The sequence below is a fragment of the Pleuronectes platessa genome, chromosome 11 (genome assembly GCF_947347685.1).
Source record: "Pleuronectes platessa chromosome 11, fPlePla1.1, whole genome shotgun sequence".
Lineage (NCBI taxonomy): Eukaryota > Metazoa > Chordata > Actinopteri > Pleuronectiformes > Pleuronectidae > Pleuronectes > Pleuronectes platessa.
In genome coordinates, this window is record NC_070636.1 from 10,125,587 (window position 1) to 10,141,782 (window position 16,196).

At 44.1% G+C, this 16,196-nt stretch overlaps 1 protein-coding gene across 3 annotated transcripts; it reads left to right on the forward strand.

Annotated features, from left to right (window-relative positions):
• The first annotated feature begins 2,347 nt into the window (after positions 1-2,347).
• e2f2 (E2F transcription factor 2) lies at positions 2,348-15,628 on the forward strand. Of its 3 annotated transcripts, none has more exons than XM_053435277.1 (7): positions 2,348-3,116; positions 10,620-10,719; positions 11,127-11,346; positions 11,851-12,012; positions 12,139-12,253; positions 12,842-13,040; positions 13,551-15,628. In XM_053435277.1, the coding sequence occupies exons 1-7, from the start codon at positions 2,835-2,837 to the stop codon at positions 13,826-13,828; spliced, it is 1,356 nt and encodes a 451-aa protein (XP_053291252.1). In that variant the 5' UTR covers positions 2,348-2,834; the 3' UTR covers positions 13,829-15,628. The 3 variants fall into 3 exon arrangements, with proteins under 3 accessions (XP_053291252.1, XP_053291253.1, XP_053291254.1); XM_053435278.1 differs by having other exon boundaries at positions 12,845-13,040; XM_053435279.1 differs by lacking the exon at positions 2,348-3,116 and adding an exon at positions 10,342-10,531.
• The last annotated feature ends 568 nt before the right edge of the window (positions 15,629-16,196 follow it).

Consider the following 16,196-nt stretch of genomic DNA (forward strand, 5'->3'; position numbering starts at 1 on the left):
ATGCGACAGAGTCTTTCCCCCGGATGTCCCAGGAATGTAAGCACCCTAAAGACAAGATAAGCTTCATGTTGTGGAAGTTAGAGTGAACCTCTGTGGGTCAAGTGCTGCTCTCACACAGCAGAGCAGCACTTTGACCTTGCAGCAAATCCACATTGGTTTAATACCAGACAGTGATTAGTGAACTCAGAGTGAAGAACAAAGCACCTCAGGCCTAAACCTAATCCAAGGACAGGAGCTTCACACAACCAGCTCGACAACGGTGCAGCGATGCCATCAACAAGTTTTGGCATGTGTCAAACTAGAGGATGTTATTATTATAAACATTAGATACATGCAATGTGACTGCGTGTTTTCTGTTTATGAGCTCACACTTGAGCCTATACTTATAATGAATGCAAGCAGACAAGTCAAATTCTTTCCCCTCATTTATATCCCATGTGAACTTCAGTTTCAGAAAACAGAATTCCAAGAATAATAACAATATAAAAATGTGCTTTCACTTCATGATTTACTTTTAATGGGCCCCCGAAGCATCACGATGATCAACTAGGGTACGTAATGGGAATTCTTTGAGAATTTATATTGTAACAGGCGGAAACATTAAATATACTGTATTTAGATAGTCACCCAGCCTATTAATAGAAATGTAAAAAGTGGTGAGGTTTATATGTACGGTTTGGTGTCTTGTTTTCACAGGCGTATAGGTTTATATAAGTTTATTCAAATGTTTTTAACAGTAAAGTTCATAAACGGGTTTAAAATAAAAATTAAAAACCACTGGCAAAAACCATTTCTACTGTTACAGGGAAATCCAACATGGGACAAGTCTCAACTAATTGTGATGCAATGTGTGCAACATGCAGAGGCGTTGCAAAATAAATCTGAATTCCCACAACTGGTCGTGGATTGTGTCAGAGCACTAACTGCATTCTGTTGTGTCGTCTGAAAGAGGAAGAGACAGAGGGCGGAGATGAGCCCAGCTGCATAATGTGAAGATCACTGTGACACTTAACTAAGTGTGACAAGAAGCGCACTGTGTTAGCTTTGTCCCACTCACACTTTTTTCCCGCTACACATAGGGTCAATACAGCAACTCGGTACAATCCGGAGCCGAAAAAGTTAAAGTTAATATGAGTTTAATGTCATTTTAGAGTATGTGTGGACTTCATTTGAAATCGTTTGAGTTATGGCTCAAATTGAGGCGTGACATCAGCTGGCCTTGGCTGGCATTCTCCTCTGCCTTGGCCAATGGGGGTCAAGTCATATGGCTTGGGTCTGGTAGATGTGGATTGGGGGAGGGGTTGTTTTCTTTCAATATCTCCTCTGAGCCAATAAGCAAGAGTGCTACTGAATGAATGCAATTATCATCGACAAACTATCCCCACCAAATAACTCCCACCCACTTGCACCGGGCCACACTACACTTTCATTACAATACGCTATTGATTCTCATGTCAAGGACAAAGGAGCTAATTTCTTATAAAATAACATGGGGATGATCAGAAAGTTACCATAATCACACATTATTTATATTTACGAATAATTGCCCACTTGAATACCATTGTTCCTTACAATTTGACTTCAATTTCTAAGTGTCTAAAAGTTTTTGAAGTGCCTAATTTGTATGACACATTTCTCTCTTGTATTTCTATTACATGTTTTTCCCTATTTAGCTATAACTAACAAGAGAATTTGATGCAATTCTTTTCTATTATTTATGTTATTTGGCGTTGTGTCTTTTTTTATTGTACAGCACGTCGTTCAACTTTCAAAAATACATACTTAATTGTTCCACTTTTTCAATGAGGTTGGATCTAACTTGTTATCAATACATATTGTCAATAACTATTTAGTTAAATGTTCATACATAAGAGCAATTTTGTGCTCTTGCCATTACATCAAAAAGCATATTCTACATGTAATAAGGTTCTTATGATACCAGATAGACAGATAGATAGATAGATAGATAGATAGATAGATAGATTTTTACAAAAATGGTGTAAACAGTGCAAGAAAACAACTTAAAACATAAAACTAGAGATATGAAATCAGATAAAGACACATTATGTGGGTCAACTCGTGGCTGTGTCCTAGTTATATTAAAGTTTCAACCCTGGAGAAGTCTCTTATTGTCTTATTGTCTCCATGATGCTTACAATAAAGAAACCCGGGCTACTGTCCCTTTAAGAGGACGAGCCTCGTGCCCCGAACAACTGTTTTATGCAAATGTGACAAGCCGAGCGTGCCAACAGCCAATCAGCGGCGAGCCCCAACCGCGGGAGATCTAAATTTCGCGGGACGAAGTTTGGCGGTAAAAAAAAAGCTGCTTGTCTCTCTCCACCTCTTGTCCTCTTGTATGGAGCGAGAGGAGCAGCGAGCCGGACGATCAGAGCTCACACACCGGGTCGGATTCTGCAGCAGAGGTGGGGGCGTCACACTCAGAACCAGAACCACCAGAACTCTCCGTGAGAACCCTCCGGTACCGGACTTTTAAAAATACTGCCTCCTTAAAACAGGTTGTTTATTTATTGTGAGCACCGTTCTGATTGACTTGCACGGAGAGTTTCTTATGCACTTTGTTGCCGGACAAAGGAGAACAGCACCGAGCAGGTCATTACTGTAGATACAGTCCGGATCGCATGTTTAAATCGTGCACTTCTGAATTTAAAAGGCGGATTTCTGCTAAGTGAGTGGCTCTGGGTTTATTTGTTATTATAGCTGCAGGAGTGCGAGTACATCTCTATAGAGAACGATTCCCCGCAGCATCGATCTCAGCCTACTTCCCCCCCAGCTCCACCGATCCGGTTATAGTTTTACTTCACTCCGGGACAAATATGATGCGAACGCCCAAAGGCGTTTCTCCGGCAGCGGCGGGTCGTCCCGCGGTGGGTCTGCCCTGCTCCCAGCACAAGATGAAGGTCTTCTCCAGCGGAGCAGCAGTGAAGGCCGAGTTCTTCAGCACCGGACTGTCCAGCCCGCCGATGAGCACGGTGCCGGTGGGATACTTCACCCAGATCTGCAACACGGCCCTGGCCGAACAAAGAGCCCACAGCCTGTACTCAACCCCCCACGGACCAGAGGCTAAACCCATCAGATCATCCTCCGGGCGGCTGCCGGTGAGGAATCAAACACACACTCCACCACTGCTGTGCATTTACACAAACACACAATCTACCACTGAGATGCATTTACACAAACCCACACTTCACCACTGCGATGCATTTACACATACAGACATTCTTTACCACTGCGGGGCATTTACACAAACACACACTTTACCACTGGGCTCCATTTACACACTAACACTCTTTATTATGGAATGATTGCTCCAGTGTCATGTGTGTGTGGGGGGTGTTGGAATAATTCTTGATTTCGATTGGTATGCATTTTTGGCAACATTCAACAATGTGCTGACGCGACAAGACACAGAGATGCCACTGTGGCTGCTGCTGAACGTGTATGACTGTGTGTCAGTGTGTGTGTGTCCCTAGTTCGCCTTTTGCCTGCCATTTAAAGTTGTGTGACATCTTCTCCCGCAGTCCAGCTGTAGCTGCACACAAGACCAGACGCTGTGAGATATGGGGCTTTTTTGGGAGGGGTGGGGGGGTTGAGTAGTGTTTGGCGGCCCTTCTCTTGTGAAAAGGACGGGGCCCCCCTCCACAGCAGGAGAGGCAGCAGGGCCACACAATTAGACAATGCTGCGGTGGGGAGGGGGGGGGGGGGTGAACAAGCTGGTGACACTAATGTAAAGCACAGAACTTTACACTAATTTCTATTCTGTGAATCGTGTGGGCAGCTGGGAATCGCCTGATGTTCCCGAGTCGTCCCTCTCGCTCTTGTTGGCAGCTGCTGCGACTGCACCTGTCGCCGAGGCAATTCAGCACCTGTGGAACCTGTTTATATCACTGTAGGAGGGAGGTGAAGGTCAGAGGTCACAGCCTGACAACTGCCTCTCGAGCACTGATGTGTGCGTGTCTGCTCAGGTGGAAAGAACTCTTAAAAAACACATTTATATATATTTAGTGTCCCAGATAAATACCCAGTTTGTAGGTCTCGGTGACAGGACGTTTAGTTTCTGCTGCTTTTAATCACGTCACAATCACTTGTGGCTTTTCCCGTCTCTCCTGTTGTTACTGGTGCAGTTCTGACGTATGTGAAGAAAAACACGCTTCTAACCAGTTAGCCTGTTTGGTCACTGTAGGACGGAGGGTAAGGTCAGAGGTCACAACCTGACAACTGTTGTATTTACCCTGAGACATGATGTGTGTGTATGCTCGGGGGGGGGGGGGGAAGACTTAAATATATGTGAGCTGTTTGTATATTTATATATATATATATTTTGTTGACAGTGTTCAAACCAGTCTCTCCTGTTACCGGGGCAATTACGACCTAAGGAGAAATATGCAACTACCAGTTTGGTCACTCGTTATAGATGACGATTAATAATTGTCCTTCCTCATCCGTGAGCATGCCTTGCATCTGAGTCACGACAAGTGGATCTTCATGGACCAGTGGGTCGAAGAGAACAACTCCCAGCAGCTGAAGTTATTGTACGTTAACAATTGCCTCATCCACGGTGAAGACAAATCCCACCGTAAAAGTGTGTCCCCCACCCCCGTGTTTTGACAGTATGCTTCCTGTTCCTGAGGGATTATTTGAAAAGCTTGATGATCTGAGATGATTGGATCACACCCGGCGAACGCGTTAGTGTCGCCACACCTGCTGTTGTTTGTTGTATCGGGTCTCTCTCTCCTTTCTGACCCGTCCCTGCTGTCTCTAAGATGTACATGAATTGCAGTGAAGCCAAAGACGTCGGGGGTTAGAGTGGGTGCAGGGTCTCCAAATCTCGTGTTGTTAACCTCCGGCCCTCGGCCCAGCAAGAGGATTAGTCGGATGTAAGTAAAGTGAGAAATAGGCGGCCCCCTGGCTTATGGTGTGCCAAGGTGAACTGAATTACTATTCATTCAGGGGCCTCGAGCCTGAGTATTCGTGGATTTATACGTGACACCTGGTCAAATTATGCTTTTTGTTCGTCCATATTCTCCCCTTTTAATCCAGGGCCAAGACGTTCATGTGCTGTCTGTATAATGCAGAGTGTCATGGACGTGGCCTGAGCAGGGTTTATAATGCAGATGAAATTGTTGACAAGTTGCAGATAAGAAGCCAGAGTGCTGAGTGTGTTTTCACACTGATAACTGGGTTGGTCCATTCTTCGCCTCCACCGTGCATTCAGTAGATACACGACTGAGTTTGGGTTTGTCGTGATCCCTTTATCGGAGGCCTGGTTCAACTAGCGGGTCACTGAAATGAAAGTTTAACTGGGATGAGAACGAGGGAAATTACAAAGCTGGTTTCAAAAGTTTCATAGTTGTGAAACTTCCTCAGCACATGTCAGTAAATTAGGTTATTTCTTTAGTTTTTAAGAGGGAGAATAGCATAAACATTCAATATAGTTAAGACAAATTATGTTATGAGTAGATAATCGGCTTAAACTTTTTATTCTTCTTCAAAATGCCACCATACAACTAGACCTATGCTATATATTATGTTGACCTACATATATTTTTAAACAATGTTCAAACCAGAGAAATTCCCAGTTTTATTAAAGCTATCTTTCTGTGCTTGATTATTTCATATCCTCTTTAACTGTGGCTCTGCCCGTCTCTGCTTTAACTATATAAAGACACACTGCTAGCCAGTTAGCCAGTCTGCTGTTGTTTCCTTCCACTGTTCATATTGGTCACCCGTAACGGATCAAGATTAATAACTGTCATTTTCCTGCATTTAATTAATAAAACTGTAATACGTGACAACTCCAGTGTTTCCAGAGCTTCTTCACTACTTCATCAACCTAGGTTGATTTATTATATGATGGAAGAGACAATAAACTGACTATGGACAGCTAGCATGCTAAATAAATTAGATATATATGATATACACTGATTAGCCAGAGTTGGATTTAACTTGTGCACGTGTACTTGCTGACACAGCAGCTTAAGCTCCTGCTCAATCATGGGTCTTATGTTTACAGGAAGTGTTGCCGCTTCATGTGCATCTCACTTCCTTCAGCTTAAACAACATAATAACCACTGTCTTTCAGTTTACACTTCACCACAGGATGCTCGGCTCAAGCAAACAACACACGCCTATACAACAGTCATGTGTGTTCCCACAAGTAATCCTTCCTCTTGCTAAAGGGCATGAGAGGACGTCCTTATGAGACAAAGTGTGATTTTAGGATATTATTACTTTTTCTTTTTTTTTTTTTACTTCAAAAGCTTCCTCATGGGACACGCTCTTTTGAAAACCCTCAAGAAAAATGTTGGACTTAGGCTGCAGAGATGAAACCTTTCCTTATAACCTTACCTAGCTGTAGTAAAAAAAAAAGCAATGTATCATTGGTCGCTATGTGAGTTTTAACTAGCTTGTGTTAACAGTCGATAGTTGTGACTGTTACCCCTCAGCTCGATAGTGATGTAAATGTGTTACAGGCCTCGGGTCTCCCTCCAAAGTCCAGGGAAGCTGCTTCTGTCTCTGATTGGTCCTCCTACATCAAACTCTTCCTAAATGCTCTGTGGGACTCCAGCATTCCTATGTAGCGTTTTACGACGGTCAAATACCAGATTTGACAGAAGATGTCGGCCATCGGCATAATGTCGGCCACCACCAAACAATGTCACACTTATTCCCTGCTCATGTCACATGCATGTTCCCAGATTTTCATGGAATGTGCACAATCTGCGAAACTGCATTAATATCAGCTTCATGAATTACTCCTTCTTCCCTTTGGTAGTGACACACAACTCTTCTGTGCTGTTTCTTTTACCTCTTTTAAACCAAGATTAGTGGGTAAATGCATGTTTTTTAAAACTCTTATAAACCCACAAAAAATATGATTATTGACCATTACCAGTAGAGGAGCTATCCTCTATATATTCCCCTGGTGCGTCGTGCTCAATGTCACAAACTGAAAACTGGGTCGCTCTCTGCCCTGGCTGTGTTGTCAAATTAGCGGGTTTAGCCCCATGTCACATTTTACACTGCTGTCTAATGATCTGCAGCCGATAGAAACCTGTGTCTATTGCAAAGTCATTTGATAAGGGAAGGAATGCCGATTTTATTAATTCCCAATTGCACACAAAAGCCAGAGGTGAGTGGGATTTTCTACCAGTGGAAAAGAGGCTTATACCCTCTAGTGGTCTCTTGACTCTGGAATCAACTTCAGTCAATCTTTTAAATTGTATTCGTATATTATACATTCGGAGAGCACAATTTGTCTCATAGGGCTTAACAAGGTGTGACATCCTCTGTCCTTAACCCTCAATAAAAGTAAGGAGGAGTGCTTCTGGTTCCATTCCTCTTGGACCCCATGTAGTGAGCCTCCATTGAGACGGATGCCACCTGCATGTGACATTGGCCACGTTGCCAACTGTATGCAATCAAACACAACTCTGTCTCTATGCCATGTCATTCCCCCTGTTTTTTTACCCTTGCCTCGGGCCAAAGCATAATGTCCACAGCAGTAGGAGTTTTACATTTCAAAGCAGCCCAACTCCCCCCCACCCCACCTCTCTACCATCCACCCAAATGGGCAGATCCGCCCTTCAGATGTCTCCTCTTGCGGGACACATTGACAATCTCATCAGCAATTCAGCCATTGTTTGTCTTGTGACTACCCATGGGTGTGGTGGTGAAGAGATTTGTTTACGGAGGAGTGGATACTTGCAGGCATACTGTAACTTGCCCTCGGCTGGGCTGGAATCTGAGTCCCACGCACCGGCAGCTCAACGGACGAGGTTTGTTGGGTTTGCAGATGGGGCCTGGCGGCAGAGGTCCTCCACGTGACTCGTTGACTTTGTGCGAACCTCCACAGTTGACTTTTCACCACGATGGCAGGAATCAGCCAAAGAATGTGCAACAGACAGGGTGTAGCTGGGAAGGCAGGCAGGGTGAGCTGGTAGCAAGCGTGAGGGGAGTAGCTGGGAGCTTTTGAGATAAAGTTCCGAGTTAGCAGCAGGGCAGTTGACTCTGGCCTTTCCGGTTTTCTTCTCACAGCAGCTGGCCTCAAGAGTGGTTTTCTGCAACATATCAACTAGGGATCAGATTGAAATTGAGGAACATGCTGCGATATCCAGTTTTCTGACAGAGGCTACATCCACTACACTCTGCTATGAAGATTCACAGGTCAACACTACTACTACTACGCTTTTGAGCCACAAAAATGGTGACATTTAGGAATTCTGCAGTGTTTTAGTCTGGACAGGCAAAAACAGATGTTTAGAAATGACTTATACATACTTTAAATGTTTTCAGACATGACCTGCGGGTAAAGTCTACATACTTTATACTAGGAGGCCAGGTGGAGATAGTTCGCTGACAAACCGCAGCCTTGGACATTTGCGTTCCCACATGCACCTCCTCCTCCGAAGAAGAAGAAGAAGAAGAAGAAGGAGAGTACAGTGCATACCTGAAAGCAGCTTAAGAGACATGTTTTGTGTAATGAAACCTGCCCATGTACTCAGCCATATACTACAGATTTAAACTAGGCCAAACCAGTCCCCTTGAATTCGATCATGCTGCATCAAATTTCACACAACGTTAGAATTCAGGTCCCTTAATAAGCCAGATTTATTAATTTATTCCTGGGGAAATACTAAAAATCAATCTCACAAAGTTGAAGAAAGTCTCCCCCCCCCCCCCCCCCCCCCAGCCGACCCAGGCCTTTTGTTACTCTGTCCAGTATTTTTTGCGTAATCTTGAATACAACCAAACAAACAACAACACAAACTAAATAAAGCAGTGTTTGCCTAACACGGTTGACTCAACGGTGAAATCCCTCATGCAAAAAAGGGAGCACCCAAGCCCCCGCCTTAACCCATACAGCTGCAGGGTGAAACCGTTGGTTCCCTCTTATGACGTGTCAGCATTGCCTGTGGCCGTGACTTATAATGCTTAAGACCCAAACAGCCTGAAAACATAGACCAGGATCAGCTCGATCTGTACGTCTTGTGGTTATTTTATGTGAAGTTTGCAGAATTATCGTGAGGGAGGCTTTGAGACACTGAGCAGTGAAGAGAAAACCACACAGATCCTCTCTGTGTGTCAACGACAGCTGTCACTGCTTGCAGACCCTCCAACAAATATCTGATTCCTCTGGTGTTTGACAGCCAAGACCCCGAGCCAACAAAGACACAACTTTTTCTAATCCCACAAAAAACCTGAACAAGTGCTTACAGCTGCCATTTTGTTACAGGTATGGGGTCCATGTCCCTGAAGTGTCTGTGTACATGGCTGGCTGAATGCGTTGGTCATTAAAAGCCTCCCCGCCAACAGCACGTGCACTTGCTGTGTTGCTCCAGATGTCGCCAGTCAACAGGTGGACGTGTCAGCGAGCAAACTGGGACAATGGCGGCCTTTCTTATCCCCCACCCTCGCACAGGCACATCCACACATGTTGCGCTCAATTTGCCACTTTTCCCTTCTCTGTAGTATTGCCCTAAACCTATTAGCCAAAGTGGCTCAATGGCTTTTTACGGCACGGCACAGTCACACAAAAAAAAGGGATTAACGAAGTGTTTGCCAAGAGACACGGGGGAGAAGGTGAGGTCCCCGGACCAGATGCTGCACATTACCCGAAATTAGGTTTTGTGTGGGCGCCCTGCATAAAGAGGGGAATGACCACTGATGAACCGAAACCTCTGTTACACACACCGTGAGCATGTGCTGCCATTACTTAGGTCTCTGGCAGGAATTCGGCACGTCAGGAGGTCCTGACTCTGCACAAGAAGTCACATTTCAGACAGTTGGTCATTTCGTCATTCTATCAGGGGGCCTGTGTTCTTGTGACTTTCACTTTTGCCATGAAGAAGAATGGCGGCAGGAAGATATATAGTTTATTACGGGGCCCAAAGTTCAATCTGATATTTTCAGATTGAAACTGAATGCACAAAATCAACAATTTGTGTGTATGTGTGTGTGCGTGCGGCTGCTTGTGTATATGTGGAGAGCTTGTGTGTGTTTAGTCGTAGGAGAACGGGGACGTAGGGAGGCTTTGAAGGGGGAGGAGAGGTCATTGAGTGATTCCAGGGATTTCCTGGCGTTTTGCAGGCATTGGGTCGAGAGAGCGAGCTGATCCCCTCACCCTCCTTCCCCTTCTACAACACACACGCACCCACCCACCCACACACACACACACACACACACAGGAGATCGGGCCCTCTTGAAGTGCTTGGGAAAGTGTGAGGGGGGTGCTTTGTTTCTGCAGTTGAGGGCCATTGTCACATTTACGACATAGCACTTTCCCCCCCCCCCCCCCCCCCCCTATTTAGCACTTTTCACCAACATTGATGGCCCGGACTTGCCCTGCGCTTTTTTTAGCAACTTAACTTTGATCTGCCATTGTGTAAACTCTGTGACATTTGTTAATTCGCTAGGACGACAGATCGTTTCCAGTAAACCTCAGACCGGGAAGGAAGTCAAATGAGGAACATTATTCACACTTTGCATGTTTTTTTGGGGGGGTGACTAAATGGTAACCTCTTAGTAAGAACATAAACCATCTTTGCTTTTAAATGCTCCAGTTCTTTATAATTAATAAAGTACATTTTTTTGCTCTCTAGGCTAAAAGGAAGCTGGATCTCGAGGACCCTCTTTACCTCCCAGAGTTCCGCACGCCAAAAGGCAAAGGCAGCATCACAGCCAGGATACCAAGTCCAAGAAGTGAGTATACAAGGGAGGAGTGGTGTCCTGTTTATCAGCACTTCTGTCTCATCGGATCATTCATACACAAAGAACTGTCCAACTTCTCTCTGTCTACATATTTTTACAGTATCCAAATGCATAAAATATTGCAAGTTACTAACTAGTATTGCTGACAATGGCCAACCTGGCTCTGTTTTATACATAAGTTAGGTATCTTAAAAACTCTTTAATCCCAAATCCTAATTTTAGGGCAAAATAAAGTCTGAAATGCATTTTGAAAAGTCTTGAACATTTATTTGATTATTAATTAGGAAGTTATTAAATTATTAGCTTGTAGATACCCTGTGAAAAACTGAGCGCCTTCACCACAGGCTTAAATATCTCTACTGGCTCGTCTCCTAATGGGCCATTTGTTTGTGTCTCAGCTCCAAAGTCTCCTGGTGAGCGGACGCGGTACGACACCTCCCTGGGCCTGCTGACCAAGAAGTTTGTGGGTCTGATCGCGGAGTCTCCCGATGGAGTTCTTGACCTGAACTGGGCCACCGAGGTTCTGGAGGTCCAGAAGAGACGCATCTATGACATCACCAACGTCCTGGAGGGAGTGCAGCTGATCAGAAAGAAATCAAAGAATAACATCCAGTGGCTGTGAGTAGAAATACATCAGCAGAGATTTAGTGTTCACAGTTGGGGAAACATCTGGAATTGCAGCTGATAAAAGACGTGTAGAGATAATGGACAGAAATTAAAAGGCATTTACTTTCTGTATTCGGATTGGTCCTATTAATATTTCAATCAATTTCGACATTTTATAAATATTTAAAGTAGTGGAATCAACCACTCTGAAAAATAAAACTACAGTTCACAGTTGTAACTGCAGCTCAACTCAAGTGTATGTATTCCTGCTCACACGTAGCTTACCAGCCCCCTGGTGGCTTTAACTAGACACTACAACATAGAGTCTCCACCATGTGGAATACTTACTGCCCATTATACTGTCTGTTCACTTATTTTAATGCAATCAAATCCTCACTGGTTTCAGTTTTTTTGTCTCTTTATATGATGTGTGCTGGGATTGGCTCCGTCCCTCCCCCCCCCCTACAAAGAATAAGCAGTATAGATAATGTGGATGTGAACTGTGTGATGTTTCAGGGTTGGAGACGTGTTTGAAGGCGGTGCAGGCGGAGGAGAGAAGGCGTGTGCCCTGAGGAAGGAGCTGGGCGACCTGGAGAGGGCGGAGCGGTCTCTGGACGAGCTCATCCAGTCCAGCACCACGCAGCTCAAACAGCTCACTGAATACAAAGACAATCAGAGATATCCTTCACATGCGTCTTTGTGTTTCACTACATTGATATTGCAACTCGTCTGTGTTTGCGTATACATAATATCCACTTGATACCTGCTGCTGCTACTGTTGATACCCTTGACCCCACGCGGCACGCTAGGCTACGTGACGTACCAGGACATCCGCTCCATCGGCAGTCTCCGAGACCAGACGGTCATCGCTGTCAAGGCCCCGGCTGAGACCAAGCTGGAGGTGCCAGACGCAGCGGGGGTGAGAGAGCTTCTTTGTTTGAATTTGACACTGTGTTCCTGTTTCCTCCATCTCGCCTGTTTCAGGCTACAGCCACACTTTTAAAGTCTTAGTTTTTATATTGAAACGATCTCTGTCTAGTCCAGTATCGCAATTAATCGCTGCCCATACTGAAACATGAAGATTCATGCAATCATGGCGTGTTTCCCTGCCGCAGTAAACAGGAAGCAGTTTGTTGCTTATTTACAGACATTGCAATAAATACGAAACACAGCAACGGTGAAAAGTAAGAAGAAGAGGGTTTTCTATTATTGGACCTACAGAAAGGTTAGTTTATGCCCGTCAGCACCACGGATAGAGAACAGCTTCATGTGCTCCAAACTCTGGAGAAGTCTGGACACCAGGTGAAGACGTAGCATCAGGGATTTAAAAATTATATGTAGTTGTGTGAATTGAGCCTTTACAGTCCACTGCTCTCCCATGCTCATTTTTATCATATGGCAATATTGCTTTCAGACGGAGGTTAAATCTTTCGATAAATAAGTTTGTCAAGGAAACAGTAACTAGTGACTGACAGTACTCTGTGTCTGTGTCCCTCTCTCCCCACAGCAGGAGTCATTACAGATCTACTTAAAGAGTAAAAACGGCCCCATCGAGGTCTACCTTTGTCCGGAGGAGGGTCTCGAAGATGCCAGCCCCGTTAAGAGCCTTGTCACGCCCAAGGAGGAGTTTCCCCCCCCTCTCGGTCTTCAAGCTGCCACTCCGATGGCACAAACATGTTACAGCATCAAGGAGGAGCCTGTTGAATGTAAGATTACATTGATTGTTGGATACATACCGTGCTGCGGATTCAGACTTAACCACCAACTGCATTATTTTAGTTGTAAATGTATAAGCGTGTGCTTTAAAGATTAAAATAAAATGTTATCATCTTGCCAAATGCACTTATTTAATTTATTGCAGAAGATATAAAGACCAATGTCTACGCATTAGCCAAAGTTCAAATATATACTGTGCAGAATCTCTAACACTCTTTTTTTTTTTAATCTGTACATAAGCAGAAATAGCAAAGTTACTAAGAACTATTCCATTCAGTCCAAACCTTATTTATATAGCAAAATAAAAAAGAATCAGGGTTAATCAACGCAACAAACAAAAAAAGATAAAAAGCTATAGTTAGAAACAAAAAATGAAATCGCAAGGGGGAAGTTTTTAAAAGTTTTGAACTAGTGGGGGAAGTTAAAGCACCAATCCAGAGGTTTATGTTGTGTTTATTAAACTTGAATCTCTCCTCTTCTCTGCCCTCTCCTGAAAACAGCCAACCTGTCGACCGCTGCAGTTCCCGCCGCCCTCTCGGCTTCAGCCTCCACCTCGGCTCTGCTGGACGTAGAGAGGCTGTTGGGTTTGCCCCCCAGCCTGCTGCAGATCACCGAGGACCAGCTCCCCGGCACCTCGTTCGCCCCAGATCCCAACACGCCCTTTGTCAGCTTCTCGCCCCCCTTGGACCACGACGATTACCTCTGGAGCCTGGACGATGGCGAGGGAGTGTCTGATTTCTTTGACACCTACGACCTCGGGGATCTGCTGAAGAGCTGAGGTATCACTGAAGGAAGGGGGGGGAAAGAAATGTAGGCGGGGGGGGGGGGGGGGATATTTAATCGAAATGCCTTCTCAAAGTAGGAAATATTACACTATGAAGCCATCTCTCTTTTTTGCCATGCCTGTTTTAATGTCAGTGATTCCAAAGGGTGATATAAACCCTATGTTAATGTTAATTAAGTAAAAATCCCAATTGTACATATTTTTGTAAAAAAAATCTCTCAGTCGGGGAGACTGAGATTGGCACTGGTGTGTGTGTGTGTGTGTGTGTGTGTGTGTGTGTGTGTGTGTGTGTGTGTGTGTGTGTGTGTGTGTGTGTGTGTGTGTGTGTGTGTGTGTGTGTGTGTGTGTGTGTGTGTGTGTGTGTGTGTGTGTGTGTGTGTGTGTGTGTGTGTGTCATTTCTGACTTAAAGAAACACTGTTTAAAAAGCAGGGACTTTTTCACATTGTGCTGCAAAGAGAAAGCATTTGTAGTCTCACACAAATCTGTGAGTCACTATGCATCTTACCAGCAAAAGACCTGGTAGAGGTTTGGGTGCCAAGCCGGTGTTTACAGTGTGACAACTCAGGAAAATGTGCTTTTTCTTCCTTGTTTCCAAAGTCTAAATGATTGTGCCACTCTTTGGCCCATAGGGGGCAGCCTTGTATTAAGTTAGCTTTAACTGCCGTGCAGCTTTTTCCAGGATTCAATCAAAGTGGATGAGAGTAAGCTAAAGCCACCAAGAAACCTCACACAGGGTCCTCGTATCTTCAACGTGCATCACATGAAACTGTGAATGACATGTCCTCGTGGATCCACTGGGTGTCTGCAGCTCCAATGCACTGTCACGTGAAATCTGAGCGTAGATATTAGACGAGCAGCTGATTTGAAACGTTGGCTCTTCGACTGCCTCAAGCTTTTTGGCAGGCCTTGTTACCTGTTTGGTGTTTGCATCGTGTGCCAAACCACACAGGCTGTGGAGGCCGGTTCTGGACTCGGAGCCAGAGATTGTGAGCGATGAATCGGTGCTAATCACTTTGTTTCAAATCCAGTTGCTCCTGTGAGAATATTTTAACCGATGCGTGTTTTTTTATGAAGTGGTGTCAAACTACTGTTCTATTTCTGAGGAAATAACCCAAAAGAATGAAATGCAGCATCTGTGTTGCAGATGTGATGGAAGGTTCGTTAATTTATGTAATTAAGGTTGAATTAGATTCGTCTCCATTTGTTCTGAAATGGAGTTTGTTGATTGAATAGAAGCAGAGACCATGAGGAATTTAACTGTTTGGATTTCAGGCCTTTGAATCCCCCCCCGCCCCCATGTGTTTTGGTGCAGCCCCTTTTTAAATAGTGCACCAGAACTCAAGAGCAGCTGTGACTTTTACCTGTTAAAGAAATTTGAATTTCACGCCGATGCTTTTTTGGCTTTCCCTCTATGTCGCAGAGATAAGCTAACTGTCCTGTCCTAACGAAACTTGAAAAACGTGTGCGTGCGTGTGTGTATTTGATAGTTTGGGAAGCGGGTGTTTACAGTGTGTTTCGTGTGTGTGGTTTTACAAATGTAGTTTAGAGAATGTTAATTCAGAATTTGTAGGTTTCTTTTTCAATTAAAATTATTTTTCTGGTATTTGTACATAAGTTATTTTTGTATTTATACCTATTTTTTTTCCTGAATTTGTATTTGGGTGTTGATACTGGCCTTTCTGCAGAGGCCACGACTGTTTTTGTGAGACATGCAGCACTTAATATTTTTGTAATATTGTGTGGTCTGTTTGAAATAATAAAAAATAAATTGAAGCCATGGTTTACACCTTGAATTGTGCCCTGTTTTTATTTCGATCACTTTTTAAGTCAGGAACCTGTAAGTTTCTGTTGTAATTTAGCAAATAACAAAACTATAGTGGTTCTATCCTCACATCACTAAATGGTAGAAATATTTATCTTCCAATCCAGTTTGACCTTACCCGGCAAATCAATATTAATCAATATTAATCAATATTAAAGCCTAAGTGAATCACACTGGCTCAGATGAAAATTTGTTTCTGTGTAAAAGCAGCGAGGGAACGACCACTGAAGAAACTGATCTAATAAGAATTGACTTTCCCTCAGGAGGGAGAATGCGTTGACATGAAGACGGACAAGGACACGGAGAGAGTCATTAACTCGTTCGGACAAGTGGACAAAAGACTGCTATCATTCTTTGTGAGTCGGTTGCTTTGGAAACAAGCTCACAAAGGGCAGCGGTCCCTCACAGGGTCAAGGTTCAGGGGGTCGCCGGGGAATGTGTGTCAACGGAGGACATGTTGAAGGAAATAAAGCACCGGTCAATATAAAGAAAATGTGTGAGTAGGTTTGCATGTCTGTTTATAAATGATTTAAATCAGT